The sequence below is a fragment of the Protopterus annectens genome, chromosome 6.part0 (assembly GCF_019279795.1).
Source record: "Protopterus annectens isolate FY-2018-M chromosome 6.part0, PAN1.0, whole genome shotgun sequence".
In the NCBI taxonomy this organism is placed as follows: domain Eukaryota; kingdom Metazoa; phylum Chordata; order Ceratodontiformes; family Protopteridae; genus Protopterus; species Protopterus annectens.
Genome location: NC_056737.1, coordinates 1,913,187,420 through 1,913,210,676, shown reverse-complemented (window position 1 = coordinate 1,913,210,676; position 23,257 = coordinate 1,913,187,420). Strand labels below are relative to the sequence as shown.

The following is a 23,257-nucleotide window of genomic DNA, read 5'->3' as shown; positions in this document are numbered from 1 at the left end:
CTGGTCCAGGGCAGTAACCGAAGAACTGATGAATGTAGCCATCAGTAAGGCCCCTCCCTTGACACTGACCAACAGCATTTGTTACATTGTACTCTATACTACTGTAGCATGCCAGGACCTGATAAAGAATATGAGCAAGAGTTGTTCAAAAATCCTGCTAACAGATTAGTATTATGAACCTTGTATTGGGATACTGAGGGAAACAGTGTGGTAAGCTGTTCATTACCTCAGGAATTCATGACACTGTACAAATCTAATAGACTACCACATGTCAGCTTGACAAAGAATAAGGATGTGAGATGGGCAGACTTAGGAGAAAAAGTAACAAGATGGGAAAACAAACTGATTTAGAATTATCAGAACAGGGAATACAAAACAGAAATTGAATTGGCTAACACAGACACATCCAGCTGTACACTTACAAACTAGTGAAGACAGCTGATTAGCATTCTTATTAGAAGAAGAAAAAGCCTTGTGTGATATACCAGATATTCTTTGGTCAACAGGTAAATCAGATGTAGGACTTATTCAAACAGCAGGACCAGTAACTATTACACCAAAATCAGCATTTAGACCACAAAAAAGACAATACCCCTTGAGGAAAGATGCAGAGCAAGGAATCAAGCCTATAATAGCAGCATTACTCAAGGAAGGAGTACTGGTAGAATCTCTTGATTCACCATGTAACACCCTCTATTTCCTGTTAAAAAGCAAATGGGGAATGGCGGATGGTACAGGATTTACAAGCTGTAAACAATGCAATAATACCCAGAGCACCTACGGTGCCAGACCCACACACCTTGTTGAATGATTTGAAACCACAACAAAAATATTTCACTGTGGTAGATATAAGCAATGCTTTCTTTTCAATACCTATACATCCTGATAGCCAGTATTGGTTTGCATTTACATTTCAGGGTAAAAGATATACCTATACTCGGCTACCGCAGGGATATTGTGAAAGCCCAACAATATTTGCACAAGAAATGGCAAGCAACCTGGCAGGGTTTACCCCACCAGGAGGTAGTCAGATTCTACTTTATGTAGATGACATCTTGCTAGCAGCCCCTACCCAGCATCAATGCAGGGAGGATACGATAGCATTATTGAAATTTTTAGCAGCACAAGGACACAAAGTAAACAAAAGTAAATTACAACTTTGGAGAAAACAGGTTAGATACCTAGGATATGTAATATCCAATGAAGGTAGAATATTAGACGAAGACAGAAAAACAGCGATTTTACAGGCACCCAAACCAGCAACCAAGAAGGAAATGATGTCCTTCATGGGAACGACTAATTTTTGTCGAAGCTGGATATCAAACTATGCTTTAGAATCTGCTCCACTGGCTGATTTAATATATAAAACACCAATGGCAGCACAAGATGTATTACAATGGACACCTGAAGCAGAAACAGCTTTCTGCAGACTAAAACAATTGATAGCTTCATCATTAGTTTTAGGACTTCCAAATTTCCACAAAAGATTTTTTCAGACCGTAGATTGTAAACAAGGATACATGACGTCAGTTTTGACGCAACAGCATGGGGATAAGCAACGCCCCAAAGCTTACTATTCATCACAGTTAGATCCAGTGGCACGATCATTGCCTCACTGTGTGCAAGCAGTAGTCGCAGCTGCAATGGCAGTACAGGCTTCGGCCTCAGTGGTGTTGTTCCACCCTCTCACATTGAGAGTGCCTCATGCAGTCACGATAATTTTACTGCAAGAGAAAATAGCATATCTATCTCCTGCTAGACATCTTTCATGTATGACCATACTGCTGAGCCAACCTCATATGGTAACTGAACATTGTACAACATTAAATCCATCAACGTTACTTCCAACTCCTGTGGATGGCACACCGCACAGTTGCCTGCAGGAAATTGAGCAAATAACTTTGCCCAGACAAGACCTCACTGATATGCCCTTGGATGATGCCGAGGTGACATTTTATGTGGACGGTTCATGCAGAAAGGGTCCTACAGGGAAAAATCTAGTAGGGTATGCAGTAGTCACAGATACAGAGATTTTAGAAGCCCAACCCTTACAGCATAACCTGTCTGCTCAAGCAGCAGAACTGATAGCCTTAACACGGGCTTGTACTCTAGCGAAAGATAAATGTGTGAACATATATACTGACAGTCAGTATGCTTTCTCTACAGTGCATGTTTTTGCACAGCAATTGAAAAATAGGGGAATGATAACATCTACTGGCAAACCGATTAATCATGCGCAACTTATTTTGAACTTGTTAGATTCCATTCAGTTACCTACTAAAGTAGCTATTTGTAAATGTTTAGCTCATACAAAACAACAGGATGCAATTTCAAAAGGAAATGCAAAAGCTGATGCAGCTGTGAAGCAAGCAGCTTCAGACTCAGAAACTTTACTTTTAACCGAGGAATTACAACCCTCTGAGATTTTAGATTTAGAAATGTTAAAAACGATGCAGACATTAACTACAAAAGCTGAGAAACAAAAATGGGAGAAACGAGGTGCAATCCTCAAAAATGGACTGTATATCTCCAAAGAGAAAAAAACAATATTGCCGTCTAATTTATTTAGATATGCAGCTTTGTTGAGCCATGGGCAGTGCCATGTCTCAACAGGGGGGATGGTACAGTTAGTAAATCGAATATTCCAAACATATGGATTCACAAACTTTACACAAAAATTTTGTGCAGCATGTCATATCTGTAACAAACATCATGCACAAGGAGCATTCAAACCCAAGCAAGGGAGTTTTCCTATACCACCATATCCATTCCATACTATCTGTATGGATTTCATAGAACTGAACAAATGTGAAGGGAAAAAATACTGTTTAGTAATTATAGACATGTTTTCCAAATGGGTAGAAGCTTTTCCAACTAAAAATCCGGATGCAGCAACAGTGGCAAAGGCCCTAATAAAAGAAATAATTCCTAGATTTGGCATACCGGAAAGAATCTATAGTGACAATGGGACACATTTTGTTAATCAAACAATTCACCAACTTGGGAGATTCTTTGGGATCTCCTTGAAGAATCATTGTGCTTACCACCCACAGTCTGCAGGACTTGTGGAAAGGTACAATGGAATTTTAAAAAGCAAGTTGAGGAAGTTAATAAATGAAACACAGAAAAATTGGATTTGCTGTTTGCCTTTGGCACTGCTGAGCATGAGAACAGTTCCAAATGTAAAGGGTTTGACCCCCTTTGAAGTGATATTTGGAAGGGCATATTATGTGCCACAGTGGAAAGCTCTCATGCCTGCAGAACTAGAGGCTGACAGCTCATTAGCTAGCTATATGAAGAAACTGTTAACAAATAAAACTGTTTTGCAGTTGAACTCTTTTTCAGATAAAAGACAGACCAGACCGTTGGAAGCAGTGCTGACCCCAGGGTCCTGGGTGTGGTTGAAGGTCACGAAGAGGAAGAATTTGGTGAGTCCAAAGTGGGAAGGACCATACCAGGTACTGTTGGCGACGCCTACTGCAGTCAAAGTTGCTGAGAGGTCATCCTGGGTCCACCTGATGCACTGTAAACCGGTAAAGAATTTTCAGCTTGATAAACATTTTGTGACTGACACACAACAAAGGCAGGATGGCCAAGAGCGAAATGAGTAAAAATACAGATCAACCCCGAAGATATTGTTTAATCATCTTGCTAACTATGCATTTATTGACTATGATTTTGATGACTTTCCTTTTGTTGTGGTTCTTCCTACATATAACCACACAAGTGAAAGTGGAGAAACGTGATGAACTGTCTATAGACTGGCATCCAAACTTTAACACATACCTAGCTATGAAGCGTGTATATGTAGAGACTATGAACATTTCAAATTGCTGGGTTTGTACTGCCATACCAACAGCATATGGAGGACTGTTGATGTCCGCTGTCCCCTTGGGGATAAATGAGACTTGGGAAAAATTACTTTTGATACAGGTTCTGTAAGATCACAGGACAAAATTGCATTGTATTTGCCTATTATACAGAGGGAATTGTATGTTTCTATAAGAATGATACACTCCAAGTGGGTTGGAGTAACTGTAACATAACTATATCTTATAAATGCTATATTAAAGCTAAAGATAAAGTCACTGTTTGTAACACAAATTATGATTCATATTTGAGCTTAATGAAAACAACATTAAGTGATGTGCAGAGAAATCCTGTCTTGCATAAACAATTGTCTGTTATAGACAAGAAAATGTTTCATTCAGAATTAACCCGCATCAGTAATAAAGTAGAAAACTGTTATTTTGTTTGTGGGAAAAAGGCATACAAATGGCTACCTGAGAATTGGTCCGGCAGTTGTTTTTGGGTTATCTGGTTCCGCTATAAGGCATACTGCAGAATTACCTCTAGGTAAGATACGAAATGTAAGAGATGTAGCCCAAAACCTGAAGATCCAATCGAAAACCTGTAAATCCAATGGGAAAAATCGAAGCTGGTTGGAAGAACCATCATTCCGTGAAAGATAAAGAAAAATTGACTCATATGGACTTGAGTGACAGTGTTATATCCTGGGCTGGAATATTTCCAGCATATGGAGCAGTCAAATCGATCTGGGAGTTGAGAAAGCTGTCAAGCTTCTCAAGTAATGAGTAACGCAACTTTTTCTGCTCTCGAACTAGTGACTGATGAACTGAATGCAATGAGAACTGTTGTGCTACAAAATCGAATGGCTCTTGACTTCACCCTAGCGGCGAGAGGTGGTACGTGCACGCTTATCAAAGAAGAATGCTGTGCGTTCATACCAGACAATCGACACGAGATTAATGACCACCTAGAGGTAATACAGCAGGTATCGGCCATGACTGAACCAGGCCCAAACCCACTGACGAACTTTTTCCAGAGTCTGTTTGGTGGGTGGGGTTCTATCCTAATGAATATTTTGATTGCTATTTGTGTTGGTCTGCTCCTATTAGGAGCATGTGTCTGTTGTGGGATCCCCTGTATGAAAAGATTAGTCAAAGATTTTGTTGATATATCTGTAACTGAAACTTTGTACCAAGACATTGAATTGGAACTATTGATTCCAGACGAAACTTTTTCCGAAATATAAACTAAATGACTTGCCTAGTTGAAAGTCCTTAAAGGAGAAGGCTAGGGGACGATATAACATTGTTTATGTTTCTGAATAGAATAAAAAGTATTAAAAGGGAGGAAAATGTTAGAAAAATATGTATTTGAACATGTATAAAGTGCTAGTTTAAAAGCAAATAGTATATAATGCATTTTATTCTATTTACAATATGGCAATAAGAATGATTTTACATGTAATTGCTTGAAGCTTTGGAGGTGCAGTGTATTTGAACTCTGACCCTGGCAGTAGCCAGCTCAGCAAGCTTATGTTTTTCACTAATGATTATCTGCTGGGTCAGGAAATTAAATGTATAAAGCATTGAAAATTCTTCTTCCTTCCTCCCTCTGAGATAATTGGCCTTGTGAATGTTATCAGAGATAAGACACAGCTGCTAAAGTAAAGTTGCAAGAAGAACAAAGAAGTATTTTACAAGACTGAACCAACTATTGTATTCGAGCAGGCCTGAAATCTTGAAGGAGTAACATTTACAGAAAGACATTATAACGAACCAGGTGTTTTGCAAGGCTGTATTATTCCCATGGGAAAACTTTTAAAATGTATAACATCAGCTTTTTCTTATGAATAGAATATTGTAGACCATAGTGATGTAGGTGCCCTGTGACTAACCACGTCAGTAAGGTGGGCACAGCTTGAATGTAAGACTATATAAAATTGTGTATTTCCTGCATCATGTCAGACAAAACTCTGTACTTGTATGGTTTTTTGCCTCCTGGTGTACACTAGTAAACTTTTGCATCTGAGCCTCCTGTGTTGTTATCATTGTTTTTATTTAACACATGGATTTAGTATATTTAAGCAAGGGGTGTATTTTGGGTGGATCCTTCACTAGTTGGTGGAAGAGGGCTTGCATCCCTGTTAAAGATGCTGTTGTAAAATGTTTCATTGCATGGAAGGTTTATGTATTTGTTTGTTTGGCCATATCAGACATAATGGCCTTTTCTAAAAACTATCAACATTTGAAAGTAAAAAAAGATTCAGAAATATTTTTGTAGGGTAAGGGCAAGCCTGCAACAGGGGGGAATGTGTCCCCACATCCCTGTTACTTATATATAGTAACTCTCAGTTAACTGTAATGAAAAATTCCTGAGATACTGACCTATTGACCTCTCAATATATATATCACAAGAATTGCACACTAGAGTGTTGACCATTAATCTGCTGTTTAAGCCTGGCAGCCAAAATAATGCTGTGCTCTAAAAAGACGACATGAAAGTCAGGTTTTGGGGACCTCACAACAGGTAGATAGACTTTAACCTATCATTTTTAAGGCAGTGTTGGTACTGGCTAGGGTAATGAACTGACATGGTTAAGACATCTTTAATGTCCAAATAATGTGTCAGTTTTGGACAATATAATGTCAATGCACCCTACAACTCTGCTTCAGGTGCAATACACAGTAAAAATGACAATTTTGGTTCTTTAAAGGACATGATATACTTCTTTGAGAAAAGACTTTTTAAACTAAAGACACTGGATATGGATATAGCATATTTTAATGAATGTATGCAACTTAAAATTGTTCCACAAGGTTTAAGAATGTTTAAATTTCCTTTTGGTATTAATTACGATTCAGAAAGTATTGAAGTGTTGTTGCATTTTTTGATGATGTTAATGTGTCAAGACCTTTTCTAACCATGGTAGTAATATAGGTAATATGTTCACCAAAAGACAATTTCTTATAAACGTTAGACTCCAGATATACAAACTGATGCACACCTGACCAATTGCATCCATCCATCTATGCAGCCATAACCCCTTTTTCCAATGTTTACACATTGGATCAGGGTACCACTTCAACTGTGACAATCATCTAGAGCCAGTGTTCACATTGCCAGCTGGCTAGCTCTGCAGTGGTTATTCTTCCAAACCACAAATACATATACACTGACACTCACATCTATGGCCAATTTAGAGTTCTTAATCCATATGCTTTATGTCTTTGGAAAGTAGAAGGAAACTGGAGCACCTGAAGAAAACCCAGGTAAACACAGAGAGGACATGCAGACTCTGCACAGAAGGCACCCCAGGTGGGAATAGAACCGGAGAACTTCTGGGGGATTGGGGGCTCACCCTTTACATTGAGGGGAGTAAGGGGACTAGTCATCCCTGCAAAAAATAAGTTTTAAGAAAAAGAGCAATACCTGTATTGTTCAGTGTTTTGAGACTTGACATTTTAGTCTCTAGCTTTCAACAGAGAGCTGGTTTAATCATGTTAATGGAATATTCCTAAATGCTTAAGAACTGTGGCAATATGTACATAAGTGTATACTATTAATTGTAAATTCTTACACAGGTATTCTAGATTAACCCTCTTAGTATCATAATCTCATCTGGTAAAGCTACATGAAACACATTTGGAACTTTTCCATCTGGTGAACTTGGATGCATGCCTTTGTCTTCTATATTATACATGTTGTCTTTTTGTTGTAGTGTTTTCTGTTATTGTATCACAGTTGACAAAGCAAGCTGGCTAGTTAGCTATTACTGACGGCTGTCAAATATCTGTGTTTTGATCTTGTCTAGATGCTGTCTCTGGACTATGGTTTAACACTAGATGATACAGGTAAGTTCCTTTTTTAAAATACATTGTAAACATGGGTTCAGAAATGCACAACAGATGAATCTAGAAACTGCTATTATGTGATAGAATAGTATATGCAGCACCAAATAAAAATGAACATATTCAATTATCATGTATAAATTGATAATTTTTTGCCAAAAACTTAGCCTTAAAAACAGATTTGATTTGTATATGAGATAAACAGTGATTGTAAAGGCATTAAACAAATAATATACATGGGCGACCACGGTGGTGCAGCAGTTAGCATTGCTGCCTCACAGCAAGATGTTCTCCAGTTCGATCCTTGGCTGGGGTGCCTTCTGTGCGGAGTCTGCATGTCCTCCCTGTGGTCGCATGGATTTCCTCCGGGTGCTCCGGTTTCCTCCCACATCCCAAAGACATGCTGTAGGTGGGTTGGACACTCTAAATTGGCCCTAGGTGTGAGTGCGTGTGTGTGCCTTCTGTGGAAGGTTGGGTGCTGGGCTGGCAACTCAACACCATAAAACTCCACTGCCAATCATGAGCGGACAGGCGATCCACTGTGGTGACCCCTAACCGGGAAAAGCCAGAAGAAGAAAAACAGTGTGGAAACTTGAAGCATATAAATCCGAGTAAAGCAAACAGCCTCATGTAGTGACAAACACAGAGAGAAGATATAAAAACCATAAACCAGGTCAAGTGCTTTCATTTGCATACAGTACATTTTATTCTTAACATTTTACATTTATACAGAGCTTACCTGTTGGATTTGTGTTCACAGTTTCTGAACTCGCTAAGTGTATTTATTCTTTTTTAAACTGCAAACAGCACATTTTATCTTTTACACATACTTGGTAGACTATGTTCACAGTTTCTGAATTTGCTAAGTGTATGTATCCCTTTTTTAAAAAAACTGCAAATAGTATATTTTATCTTTTAATTTTCTGTTACTTCAGGTGTAGTGTATTTTGTCAGTGAATATTACTGTTTGTGCTATTCATCCTTCATTAAGAAGACTTTACGTTTTGCATTTTTGCACACTGTGACTTTAAAATTGGAAGCAATTGGTTAATTGAGGAAATGAAAGGTCTACACAGGCAGTCCCTGAGTTACAGACATCTGACTTGCAGACAAGCCTTGGATAAGAGCAGGCTGCTACAATGCTGGAAATAACTTGAAAATAAATAAAAGTCTTTAAAGTTACCCAAGTCTTACCTTAAAATGAAGAATTCTGTTGTACTTTCCTTTTCCCCATTTTCCCCGTTTTTGAAGCTGCTCAACATCTAATTAGAGCAGTTACTTATGCCTTCACAGGGAACAAGAGATCTGATTGGTTAAGAGATCACTGTGTTGGTGATCTGATTGATCAAGACTGCTGGCTTGTACAGTACAGAGTATTGAAGCAGTTACTGTACTGTACAGTAGAATGGGCAAATGACATTGTGGTTCACTAGAGTCTAGGTGACATTAGGAGGTCTGACAGAGGTCTGAAAGTTCAGGAAAGAGTGGAAAATATTTGTGACTGACGGCTGTAGTACAGAAATGTGAAGTGAATCTTAAAAAGAGGTAAGTTTAACATTTTTTTATATATAATGTTCTACTGTACTTTACTGTACTGTACTGTGTTGCAGTACAGTACAGTAGAACATTCCATGTACGTGTTTCAACTTACATACAAATTTGACTAAGGACAGACTAAAAAAATGGATATCGTCCTTAACCTGGGGACTGCCTGTAAAAGGAAACTGAACTTTGTAATCAGGTTTCTGAAAAAGTCCCAAGTACTAGGGATGAAAGCGCTTGACCTGGTTTATGGTTTTTATCTCTTCTGTCAGTGTTTGTCCAAATAAATACCTGTGGTACCTGGAATAACATTTCTGTGTTGTATTTTTGCCCATTTGCCAAGATTTGTGACTATTTCTGCATCTTGTTTTTTTTTTAACTGGATTTGGGCCTGTTTGCCTGGTTGACCCTCTCCTGCATCCTGGCATGATTTTCACTTGTAGTTCTAGTATCTATTTCCATTGCTTTTTCATTTTTACTCACCTCCTTTCCTCATTCTAGTTAGTTTTTGCCATGTTCTCCTCATGTATGGGAATCTCATGTGCAATGTATGCTTCCATATTGATTTTGTCCCCATCCAGTCTGTATGATGATGGTTTTAACTTTGGACCTCAACAGTCTGATAATATCCATTTCTCTTCCTCCTTCTGCCCAGATGCTGTCCTCCTTTCTTTATGTCCCATATACAGACTTCCCAAGTATGCTCAACTTTCTCTACAAATACATTACCTAGATATTCTATGTCTGCTTCCAGACTACTTGTGCCCACTCACAGGTCCAGAACATGTGCATCATCTCTGTCTCTTCCTCCTGATGCTCTACTATCAACTGTCCCCTTTTCTGCCTTCCCTTACCAATCTTATAGGGGTTATATACCATCTAGATATAGTCTCAGGCTTTGATCTTCTACTCTGTGAAATTTTTCCATGTGTGTCACTGTTCAAATTGTCTTCTGTCATTATCCTGCAACTCCCACCCATCTTTTCACCTTTCCTGAATTCTTTGCCATTCTCTCTTCTTCAGCTGCATCCCCTGTTTACATTAATGCTTCATATATCTGTCTTGTTCTTTGCCTCCCTAACCTCTTCCATTCACTCCAGGGTACCACCCTCTTTCCTTTTGCCTTCCCTTCCTGTCTGATCCTTTCTCATTTTGTCATCTCTGTATTCTTTTTCCAGGTCTCCATGAGTACCAAGTAGTTCCACCAATGAGCCTTTATTGTTTCTTAATCTTATTAACTCCTCCATTGTTTAAATCTTTCCCCACCATCCTTTTTTCTGCATACTAAATCTTCTCCTCAAGCTATTCCACTTCTCCTCCAGACTTCTTCATTCTTCTTTCCTACCTTTGCCCCCCTTTGTTTCCATAGTTTTTGAAGTTCCCTTCACCCCACTTCATGTATCCCAGTTATTTTAGTGATCCTTCATTCATGTTCTTCAGTAAGCTTTTTCATGTCTCCTTCTCTCTTACTCTCTTTTGCTTAATCTCCATCTACTGTATTTCTATCAAGTGAATGATGTTGCATGTCAGTTTATATGTAAGGATATGTGGGAGTCCCTAGCTCCTATTTTCATATTTATTCGCATTTTTGCCTTGCTGACTCTTTTTCCCTTGCCTTTATTGACCCAGTCTTCTATGTTTTTTTGCATATGCAGTTATTTTGTCCATATGGCCTATTTGTATGTTGTATCATTATCTTGCTGCATTGTTTCCCCTAAGCAATGTAAAAATCTTCTCCTGCCTCTCTTTTATCTCACTTATTCCCCCATCCTCTTCCCCTTTCCTAATGTTTTTTACCGCTTTTTGTTGTTTCACCTGAGTCCTGCCACTTCCTTAAACTTCTTGAATGTCACTCTTCTAGTTTTCACTGCTGCAGACACATGCTGTTAAATTAACATGCAGTCATCTGCGTATAATGCAAACTGTGATTTGTATCTTCTTCTTTTCTTCAAGCATCACTAAACTGCATCCGAGTTCCACTTTCTTCTCTATGATCACAAGCGTGAACAAGCCTGGGAATAGTAGGCACCCCTTTCTGGCCCCCCCATTTATACTTTTCTCTGCAGATACTCCTCCATTTATGAGTATTTCAATTTATGGGTCTTGGTATATGACCTGTTTCCCATGTATATATTTTCCCCCTACTTGCCTTTGCTGCAGTGTCTTCCATAGCAATTCCTACCTCACAATATCAAAGGCCTTCTGCAGGTCAGAAAGCACTACACTGCCTTTCCCTTCATGATTCTCTTCCTCCCTGTGCAGAAATTCCAGCATGCCCCACCAATTTTGTTACTGCCTTTCTTCCCTTCACAAAACCATTTTACCCTGCTTGTATTATTTTTGGCAATACTTCATCAAGTCTTCCTGCCAATACTTTTGCCAAAGTCTTGATATCTACATTAATCAGAGAGATAGGCCTATCATTTTCCACTTACTCCCTTTCTCTCCTCCTTTAGGTATCATAGTTTTCCTGGCCCTCCTCACTGTACTCTTTTGTATTTATTTACTAGGACCTACCACATTTTTATTCCTCCCCATTTGTAGAATTCTAGGGGGACTCTATCTGGCACTCCGGCTTTCCTCTCCTTCACCTTGTTTATTGCTTGTCACCTCTGCATTCATCTTGTCACTTTGTTCATCCTCTGTGACACATCCATCTACATTCCTTACCCAGTTCCATTCCGAGACTTCTGTCCCTTCCTGCGGTTTGTAAATTTCCCTACAATATTCCTTAAATCTATCCCTGATTAGCTTGCCCTCTGCTGTTCTCCATCTCCTCCCCTTATCCTCTGTACATTTCTCTCTCTGTCTCTCTCTGCCCATTCCTTGCATTTCTTGGCTAGCTGTTTCCCTTGTGCCTCCCCACTATCCATCAGTATTTCCTCCAGTAATTTGTATTGCTTTTTCTCTGATTGTATTGCTTCCTCTCTACTTTCATTTCTTTTAGGTTTTATTTTATTTATGTGTTTACTTTCAGTTTTTCCTTGGATTTTTATTTTATTATATTTATTTTTTTATTTTGTCACCCCTATCTTTCTCTGTCCAGCTATGTAGTCACTCTTCTTTCTTTTTCTTTTTTTCTTCTACTCTCAGAAGTTTTCCACTTGCAGTGATCTTGATCCTATCCTACCAGTGTTTTTCCATTTTGTTTGTGGCTTTCATATTGCTCTATGTTGACTCCTTTATTAGTCCTTAAGGTGTTTCCTCATTCTCTGTGTCCTACCATTTGTAGCTAGCTAGTCTCCACCTATTTTATTGTTTTATCTTCCTGTACACTTACCTTAAGTCTCACAGCTGTATGATCTGATGTGTCTCACTTGTGTTTGGATCTCTTCCATTATTTCCATTATGTTTTCCTTCTGTAAGAATTTGCCAGTCTACGTACCTGCACAAAAATGTTTCATGTGAAGGTGTATTCCCTCTCATTTAAATTATTTTCCTTCCATATATCCTGCCATCCTCCCTCTTTCATTCCCCGGGCTAGTTCTTGTCTCATTTTTTGTTGCATTCTCGCATTTCAGACAATGTCTTTTTCTGGTTTTCTGATGATACTGTAGTATTCCTTTATTATCTCTACCCCATCTCTTCTTTTCTGTGCCCAGTTAGCAAAATAGTTCTTGTAGAATCCTTCTTCGTCCTGTTTAGTGCATATATGTTTTCCATTGTCCAGAGTTCACTTTTATCCTTCCTTGCCAGATGATCCAGCTACCTATCTCACTGTTTATCACTTCTTCTGTGGTTGTCTGAAGCCCTCTGTGAAATACAATTGCCCCTCTTTCATCTCACTACCTTGCTGTCCATTTCTCCCTTTGAGTAGCAGTTTCTTCTCCCCATCTCTGATTTTCAGTTTTGTTACTTGTGGTAGAACAATGTTTTCTGCATTCTCATTCTTCTGGAAGAATTTGATGAGCCTTCAATGCTCCATGTAATTAAATGTATTTTCCCTGTTGCTCTATTCATCACTCCCTGCTTTCCTAGATGCTGCCATCCAGCATAACCCTTCTTTTGGGCTTATCCTCCAAAATAAACATTGTGCTCTTTGGTAGCTACGTATGGTCAGACCCCTCCTCCCCTTCCCAAGCTTCTGGATCCCTGCCTTATGGTTGTTGCATGTGTATGCCCTGGACATGGGCCTTGTAAGATTTTCTTTTGTTCCCTTCTACTGTTGCTCTCACTGATACATTGGATGCTAACCCAGTACTGATGTCACAATCCTTATATATTACAACATTTTTCTTCGTTGGTCTCCCTTTCTCACTGTTGTTCACTGGTCTGGTGTGCCAGGTTCATTTGTGTGATAGTCACAACATTTCTTTTTGAAGTTTTACAGCTCTGAGCTATGCTACTCCGCCATTCCTTTATTTCACATCTGCCTGTGAGTTGCTCTTAACCTTACTTTTCTCTCATTTCCCCCAATACATTCATTTTATGCCCCCCAGATGTTACATCAGCAATTTTTACTTCTTTTTCTAAAACTCAGAAATTAAACTTATGTTTATTGCAGTTTATTATAGAAAGTAGTTATGAAAATATATATCTTGCCATGGAGGCTTGCCCTTTGGTTGCTATTCATTATTGCCCAGGGGCATTGATTCAGTTCATCCCATTGCTTGTAAAGTTTTTATATTGTGTTCCCTAGGGTGTGTTTAACAAGATAAGTATCTGTTTAAATTAATACATCCTTCCTACACTGTGCAAAGTAATCTGCCTTACAGTTTTAAAAATTCCTTCCACTTATTTATTGCTTATCTCTCTTTCTGTGATCAATTTCAGTCATTCTATTGTCCTGTCTTCAACCTCTTCTACTCTGTAATCCATCATATATGCTTTAATCCAGCTTGTTTAATCCTTCATTCGTCCGGTAGTTCAAGTCTAAGTCACCTGAACCATCAGATGCACCATCCTCCCATCTCCATAGAGCACTTCCTTGTCTGCCTGTTTCTGCTTCTTTCTCTCTGTTTGTACCTATGTCCCACTTGTGAGCGGCTTCTTTATCTTCTGTCCCTTTGCCATAACTACTTCACTTGTTTCCCTTCCAACGCCATGTCTCTTTTCTCATCTCCTTATGTTTGCCTTTGTGATTTATTTACTTCTTGCTGATCTCTTTTATTTGGCATGTGTCCCCTCCGCACTTATTGGTCTTGTCTTCTTTCTTTCTTTTGGGGATTTCAGCATCTGGCACTGTATGTCTTTCTGATGTCTCTGCATTACATCTTGTATGTCTAAGGTTGTCCTCAGTCCATGCTTAAGCTATCAAGTGCCATGATGTGTACACTCCATGTGGTTGTTCATCTTAAAATTTGTTTACATGGTTATTTGTTGCATACTAATTTAGTCTTTAAATTGAATTACCAAACAAATAACTGCAGCCAGAGGGGAGTGGTATTATGCTCAATGAGATAATGACTACTCAGTGAATTTAATGGTCCTAATTTATTAGTTTTGAGCTCCCTAACAATTACATCCGGCTATGTCAGATGAGTGACATCTTGCTGAAACCAGTACTGCCATGCTGATGGCATTGACATGTCCCATTGCCATACTCAATATGATGGAACCATGTTGACACATTTGTTAAGCATCAGTATAGCAAATCATGCAGTTACTATTTCAGTCAGAAGGTAGAACCCCCATACAGGGGTCTGCACACTTGATACCTCTACTTATTATGATGAACTTTGTGGTCACTGCATAATGATGACTGCTATGGTTTCACTGTTATCGTGATCATGCCCATTGGCCAAAAAACACCAATGTTTGGGTTATACTGTGACTCTTTTGGATGTTCTAAAATCTGGCATGAAATGGTCTTACTACACAATGTGTTAGTTTAACACAAAAGGCAGCCTTAGATTAGCTTTTTTTTCTGTTTATCAATGTTGCTAAACCTGTTTTTCCCCAACATTTCACTTAGGTTGTTTCCAGTATGTTTCTTCTGAATTTCTTTTAGAATGAGAACTTTTATACAGTTTTTTTCTTCTTATATTTTTATGTAGTAAAAATCCAGAAAACAAACTGTGAAAACAGCGAAGGGCTATGTAACAAATAACCTAAGAACGAACAGCCACTGAACTATATCCATTTATTAACTGAAACCAAACCAATGTATTGTGAGCGCTTTCATACAATCAAATGTTGTACTTTATCAGACAAAGTTACAGACACAATCTATTCAATTTAAACTAAAAACAGTTAGTGTCATGATGATGTCATTTCCTTTCTTAATTAATATATTTCAAACCAAGCAGTACTTATTGCATTCACAGTGTTCCTTAACCACTATATACATATCTATGCCCTCTACAGCCTATCTATCATAAACATTCATCTATGCTTATAATATTCTTAAAATACATTTATAAAAGCATGTATTGAGACAATAAATAGGCTGAGGAATGATGTCAGGTATACTTTGGGAGATGACTGGAGGGGACAGGGGGGTGAAGTTTGCTCCACATCTGTCAGCTAGCAGGTTGGCTATTACCTCCAGTTGAGTATGGGTGGTGCCATGAACAACCAGTGCAGCTCATATCTGTGTATTCTCTTTTAGATTTTGGACATAATTAAAGAATGCCTTGTGGTTATCCTTAGCTATGGAGGCTATTTTTCTTTATAAATAATAATTTGTTTGTTTAAGCTAGGGAGGGATTTCTGTCTCTGCTGAACCAGTTCCCTCTTGTTCATGGACATTAGTTTCTTTATCTTGTTGTGTAGCCTGTTTATACAAGATGTCCACCAGGGTGGATTTTTTTTTGGCAAGATCTGGTTTTAATCCAGTCAAGTACAGCTGTTATCTGTGTTCAGCGGGGCTTTGAAACCTCTTATACCATCACTAAGTAGGAGGTAATTTATCTTTGAAAAATTCTTAAGGATTTTTGAGCTTGATGGGGTATTGGTTTTATAATTACATTGAATGAGACTGATTTATGGCTGGATCTTGCCAGGGAGTACATCACACAGGGGGGTGTAATGCCCGCTTGTGTTAGTGAGTACTATGTCCAAGACATTTGGCCCTGTTGTAGGTGTGCTGACTAGCTGTTCCAGAGCATTTGCATTGACAAAGTCCGAAAACTTCTGAGCCAGCATGTTTGTGGTCATGTATGCTTCCCAGTCAATAGTAGGATAATTAAAACCACCCATGAGTCAGGTCTGGGGTTGTATGTCAAGTGACTTCAGTAAGTCCAGGTATGTGGTATGCTGTTCCTGTTTCATGTTGGGGGGACGGGACCTATAGCTAGCTATGATGTAGTAGGGATTTTGCCTCTAGTTAAATGGACAGGGAGAAGCTCAAGACAGTTGTGCTGTTTGACTAGTCTCAAGGTGTACTTATCCTTAATTAAGATGGATACACCTCCTCCTTTGGTTCTTTCACATTAAGTTTGTGGTCTGAATGTGTGGAAGGCATTGTAGCCCAGCACAGCTGGGGTGCTTGCTACACCTTTGAACCATGTCTCAGTAAATGCACAGATATCAGCATATTCCAAAGTGAGGAGTGCTTCCAGGGTTTGCAGTTCTTGTTTAGACTCCTAGCATTAAGCAGCAGTACCTCGAGTTTATCTTGAGAGGATTTTGTTATGCCGGAAAGTTGGTTATTATGACTCTACCTAAAAAGCCACAATAGGCATGGCTAATGCCTTTGCCAGTATCCAAAAGCCTAGAGAACAGAGGTGCAAAGTAGCATGGCCCATCAACCATGTCTTCCCAGACTGACAGATACTGGATTCCCTTGGGCTGACACCAGAAGCTAAGCCAATTGTTAAAGACAATCATTTTTTGTTGATATTGTGGCATCATCCTTGGAGAAGGTAGAATGCTGCTTAAGGCTAGGCTTATACTTGCCTGTGACACATAATTTGAGAGCTCAGTCACGTCTCTCTTCATATAGTCCAGTGAGGCACATCTCAAGTCATTCACCCACACATGGACTATGATATAGTCATACCAGTACTTGCGGTTGAGTGACTTGAGTGCTTGAGTGACTTGGATCCTGGCACCTGACATGCAGCTAAACATAATCCGCTCCTTATCTAGCCTGGTGAGGGAAACATCTGTGTGTCTCATAATGGCGTTACCTATGACTAATACATTAGGGTTAGTGGTGTTATGCCTCATGGGCTTATTTGTTGCGACACTGGTTTGCGTTTTATTATGTGTTATGGTTGTTTATTTATATTGTATGAGTGTAAGTGGTTTCTGTTTGGGAAGCTTCTGATCTTTTGATTTGACAGGACTGTGCTGGTAGCACTGAGACTGCAAAAGGGACCCATACTTTGTGTAGACTAAGGTTGATCAATAAGACAACACTGTTCAGTGTGCAACTGAATTACTCCTAGAGCAGCAGAACAGCTTGAAAGGGTTTCACTGACAGCTGTTTATGGAAAAAACTGAGCTTCTAGGCTTTTGAGTCTATACAGAGCACTGCTAACCACTGCTGTGCAAAGAGCAGCACTGCACAAATGTGAGGCTTAAATACGAGCAAAGAGAAACAAGTTTTAAGCTATCAGTCAGGAAAGCACACAATAAGCCTTCCACCAGCAATCCCCAACTCAGACAGGTTAGATCAGCATACTTCTGATACAAGGGTGCAGAAAACACCTTATTAATGTAGAATAGCTGGTTTGAAGTCCATGTATAACAATACCACACAAACTAACTGCAACAGCTCTACAAATAACAGATACAATGTAATACAGTGCAGTTATCTACTTAAAGCAGCAGCAGACAGACTAACTAGTGGCAGTTTTCTGCAAACTTGGCAAGTAGGACAATGATGCTGAAGAGTTATCCTTTACTCCCATTCTTAAAATATTATGGAAGTGTGTGCATGGAAAAAAGTAAGTTTTAATAATTGCTTGAAAGATTGCACTGAAATGCACTAGGTTCACTTGGACATGGGTAAAATTCTTGGGAGTCACTGATTATAGCACTGATCTGCAGCTGTAAAGTGTAAGGTTTGTTTAGGTGTGGCAGCTGTTGGCCATTACCTAAGAAGGCAGAATGCATTTATTATACATCCCTAAGACCAGTTACTGCTCATATATGAATGGATTTTGTTGGTGTCATTCAAACCCCACATACCTGGTCTATTTCACCACAAGTGCTGAAGGCAGTTAAAGCCTGTAACCATTTTCTTTTACACCAAGTACTACTGGTACTGCATTATTTTGCTGTTTGAAAAATAATGTCTTTATGTTAAGTTGTCAAACTCGCCTTCATTCTTGCTGGATTGGTTTGGAGCCGATCCTTGGCTCCGACTCGGCACTTGCTAAGCTCGAGAACTCATTTTACCAGCTCGAGGCAACCCTATATCCCATGATGCAAGGCGTGACTACCCCAGATCTCGTTTGCTGCTTCGCAAAGAGGTCTCTTTTTTGCCAGCTCAGGTAAAAATTTTCAATTTGTGAAGTTTAGTCAGGGTTTTTTCTCCCTTAGCTCCTATTTTTACTTTATCGAGTATTTTGATATTAATAGTTAATCTCTACCCTATATTTCCCTTCTTTAGGTTAGGATTTTTTTTCCTTTCTTTAGGCCTTAAACCTCCCTCTCAGTTAATTCCTGTCAGGTTGTGTGTTGTCTGTTTTTTAGGGGTTAACTGTGTGACTGTTGTGTGTTTGTGTTTTTGTGGACATAATTATGTCTAAGGAAGTGAAGGTCTCAGGCTTCAAGAAGTGTGACTCGTGCTGTCAGAAAATGTCTCTGACAGACGGTCACACTTCTTGTGTGTATTGCCTGGGGCCTTTACACCTGCAGGACTCCTGTGCCATTTGTCACTCCTTTAGCCAGAGAGTCCTGCAGGAATGAAGAAATAAATTAATTCTTCGTGGCTTGTTGAAGCCAGAGGGTTCTCCGACCAAGGCTGGGTCGGTTAAACCCTCTAAGCCATCTAGAGCCCAGGCTGTAGTTACTAAGCCTTCGGCTGTGGCTCCGACTCCTTCGGAGTCGAGATCGGCTCTGGCTGGAGCCGATCTTTCTACCTTGGAGATTGTTGTGTCGGCTCCGACCGGCTCCGACACACAAATACCTATTACTTTGTCGGCTCCGGCTGGAGCCGACGTGTCTCTATCCAGTATTGGAGCCGACAAGTCTTCGGCTCCATCTGGACCCGAGAGGTCATCGGCTCCGATGGCTCCATCCAGGAAGAGATCTCGATCTCCTTCCCTGGAGTCGATTCGTTCGGCACCGGTATCTCCTCTTTTGTCGGAGCGGAGCCATCGGAGCCGATCTTCAAGATCTTCCAGGCTATCAGACCATGATTTAGAGAGGGTGGTAAGTAGACTGTTGAAATTACAGGCACTAGCCCAAATTCTCCATAGCCCGTCTCAACAGACGTCTGCTATTTCTCTTCCCCCCGAACTTCCTCCTCTGACTCTCCTTCAGAGTTCAGAGCTGGAGCTTCTCGGAACGGTGACCGTGGGTGCGCCGGAGCCGATACTTCCCCTTTTGGCTCCGACGTCTTCGGCTCCGATCTCCTCCATGAGACCTTCGTTGGAGGGATCCGGTCATCGAGTCTCCCTTGTCGGCTCCGAGGGGGCGAGTGGCATCGGACCCTTGTCCGACCCTGCTCTCCCTCTTGGAGCTTCGGCATTGGTGAGCTCGGCTCCGACATCGGCTTCGGAGCCTTCTCTTTCGGTGGGGCCGGGGATTCCTGTTTCTTCGGAGCGGGAGTCTTCTGGCCTCCCTGGGAGAGGAGCCTTCGAGGTGATGAGGAGTGTCCTAGCCCCCGAGCTAGGTCAACGGTCTATTCCTTTAGCTCCTCCATCTTCGGTGCCTGTTGATGTCTCTTGCCAGCTTCTTGCTCCCAGACCCAGAGATCCATCGCCCCAGGTTTCCCCATTGGGAATAACTTCCTCTTCCGAGGTTTCTCCTGATCCTGCAGCAGAACCCCCGCGTAAGAGGACGTGTAAGAGGAAACACACAGACTCCCCTGAGTCTACTACATCAGATACTGACTTAGATGAGTCGGAGGGTTCCCCGCGGTCCCCCTCTGAGGATGTCTCCTTTTCAGACATCCTGGAACTCCTTAAGCAGAGGGGGAACTGGCCTTCCATTAACCCCTCCGAGGATGAGTCGGTATACCTGGAGGCTTTCGGATCTCGACCCTCCACCTCCTGGGTGTCTCCGCCCTTCGACCCACTCATGCAAGTAGTGGCTCGGAAGGCGTGGGCAGCCCCGGATTCTGTGGAACCAGTTCCTAGGAGGCCCTCCAAATTCATTACAGCCCCTGCAGACAAACAGTTTCTTTCTAAGGGCGTCCCTGTTGATGCTATGGTGGTGGCGGCCACCAAGAAGGAACTTGCTGATCCTTCTGTGCCTGTCCATCCTCCTAATAAGGATTCTAGGACCATGGACAGGTACGGCAAGCGGATGTTTTCTTCAGCGACCTTTGCTATGCGTTCGCTGAACTACCTTTGTCACTTTACCAGACTTCAGAGAGACATCCTCAAGGAACTAGGTGAAGTGGTTCAGGATCCTTCAGCCACTGGGGCTCAGGAAAAGATTGCCTCACAGCTAGGAATCCTCAATTCTTTGGCTAACTCCTCCATGCGGCTCATTTCTTATGCAGCCGATGGGGTGAGTAGGGCCGCAGGCACAGGAGTGGCACTTAGGCATCAGGCCTGGATGCGGATTTGTAATTTTGCAGACTCTTTTAAGGCGTCCTTCACCAATACCCCCTTTGATGGTTCAGCTTTGTTCGGGCCTCAGGTGAAGGATACATTGACCAAGTGTGAGCAAGATGGCAAGACCCTTTCTGCCGTAGGAGTCCATTTCTCCACCCCTTCAAGACCCTATCCAAAGGGTCAGAAGGGAGGGAAAATGTGGTTCCGTAAATCTCAAGGAGTCACGCCGGACACACGTGGTCAGTTTACCCCCAGAGGCAGAGGGAGTAATAATAATAGGCGCCGCCCTAGGGGCAGAGGGGGTCCGCAGAATCAGGGTAGCAGAGAGACTCTCCCTGATAAACCCTTCCAGCATCCCTGAGGTGTTGCCCGACTGCCCACCCTTGGAGGCAGTCGGGGGAAGATTGTCGCTGTACCCAATAGCCTGGCGTTCCCTCTCTCAAGACAAATGGGTACAGTCGATCATATCCGAGGGCTACAATATCCCTTTCGAGAGGTATCCCATTCCTCATCATTCCCTTCCAGACGTCTCACCCGGTCTAAGGGAATTGGCAAAACAGGAGGTATCAAAACTCCTAGCAAAAAGAGCCATCCAAATAGTGCCAGCAGACCAAGTCGGATCCGGCACCTACTCAAGATTCTTTTTGGTCCCCAAAAGGACGGGAGATTGGAGACCAATTTTAGACCTCAGCAAACTAAACAAGTTTGTCAAGAAGGCAAAGTTCCGGATGGTCACGCTTCAGTCCATTCTACACTTCTTGGGCAAGGACAACTGGATGTGCTCAATAGACCTTCAGGATGCGTACTATCATATAAAGATTCACAGGCGCTCCAGAAGGTTTCTCCGCTTTTGGCTGGGGTCCAGTCGTTTTCAATTCAACGCCCTGCCCTTTGGCCTCACTACAGCCCCCAGAGTGTTTACCAAATGCATGGCAGTGGTTACGGCTCATCTGAGACGTCAAGGATTCCAGGTGTTTCCGTATCTAGACGACTGGCTCCTCTCCGCCACCACCGGGCATCAACTTCTCAAGGCCAGAGACCACACTCTGCAAACCTGCAAGCAATTGGGGATTTCAATAAATTTCGAAAAATCTTCTCTGTTGCCTTGCCAATCTATTACCTTTATAGGCGCAGAATTAGACACTGTCAGCATGTCAGCCAGACTCACAGAACGAAGAATTCTGGACATTCAGAAGTATGTTTGGACCATATTACTCAGCAAGAAGATCAGAGCCAAATTTGTCCTGAAGGTTCTGGGTCTTATGGCTGCGGCCATTGTTCTTTTGCCATTAGCCCGCTTCCACATGCGTCTTCTGCAGTGGATGTTGTTCGCTCAATGGTCATTCCAGCACCTCCCCATGAGTCACGAGATTTTTGTCACGCAGTCGTGCAAGAGTCATCTAACCTGGTGGATGTCTTCTCCTCTACTCCATCAGGGCCGACTGTTTCTTCCCCCAGTTCCGGTTGCCACAGTCACTATGGATGCCTCTCTGATCGGGTGGGGGGGGGGCATTATCAGGGCAGGATGGTCCATGGGACTTGGCAACCCATAGAATACCATCTGCACATAAATGTCCTAGAGATGAGAGCAGTGCTTTTAGCGTTGCAAGCCCTCAACAACTTTCTTCCCTTAGGGACTATTGCAGTTCAGATGGACAACATGTCTGTAGTCTGGTATATCAACAAGCAGGGCGGCACCAGGTCCTACCCACTGTGTCGAGAAGCTCTCAGACTTTGGCAATGGGCAATCTCCTCTCATTGGTTTCTGATAGCAACGCATATCCCCAGGAAATCCAACCTCTTAGCGGACAGACTGAGCAGAGCTATTCTCATGCCACACGAGTGGTCTCTCAAGCAATCGGTAGTAGATGAGAATTTTCAGAAGTGGGCCATTCCCCGAGAGACTCTCTAACCCAGGATTGGCCCCGGGGACTTCTGTATGCCTTTCCTCCTTTTCCACTGATACCACAAGTTATTCAGAAAGCTACCGTATTGAGAGCCAAGTTGATCCTCATTGCCCCTTACTGGCCTCGACAAATTTGGTTTCCGTCCCTGCATTGTCATCTTCTGGCGCAGCCTTGGCATCTGGACCCAGTTCCAGACCTTCTGACCCACCAGTCGGGTCAACCGCAACGGGCCATTTTCGTTCCCTCAACCTCACTGCTTGGTTGCTCCACTTCCTTCCTTAGCCAGGCTTCCTATGATCTCTAACCCCGTTAGGGATATCATAGTAGCTTCTCTTAAGTCCTCTACGAGAAAGATTTATGCTAGTAAGTGGAAACGCTTTCTTTCTGGGCAAAGTCTAAACACTTAGATCCGTTTACTGCTCCAGTGCATTCAGTTCTGGATTTCTTAGCAGAGATTTTTCAATCAGGGTCTTCTGCTTCTACAGTTAAAGTTCAATTGGCAGCAATCTCTAATTTTCATGTTGGTTTAGCA

The 23,257-nt window shown here is 41.5% G+C and overlaps 1 protein-coding gene across 2 annotated transcripts in view; it reads left to right on the top strand.

The window, feature by feature from the left end:
- Window positions 1–23,257, top strand: part of PRKAG3 (protein kinase AMP-activated non-catalytic subunit gamma 3) — a 1,357,042-nt gene that overhangs the window by 458,595 nt on the left and 875,190 nt on the right. For both annotated transcript variants that reach the window (XM_044075227.1, XM_044075226.1), the window contains exon 5: window positions 7,622–7,661. In XM_044075227.1, the coding sequence (XP_043931162.1) occupies window positions 7,622–7,661 (40 nt within the window). The remainder of the gene's footprint in view (window positions 1–7,621; window positions 7,662–23,257) is intronic.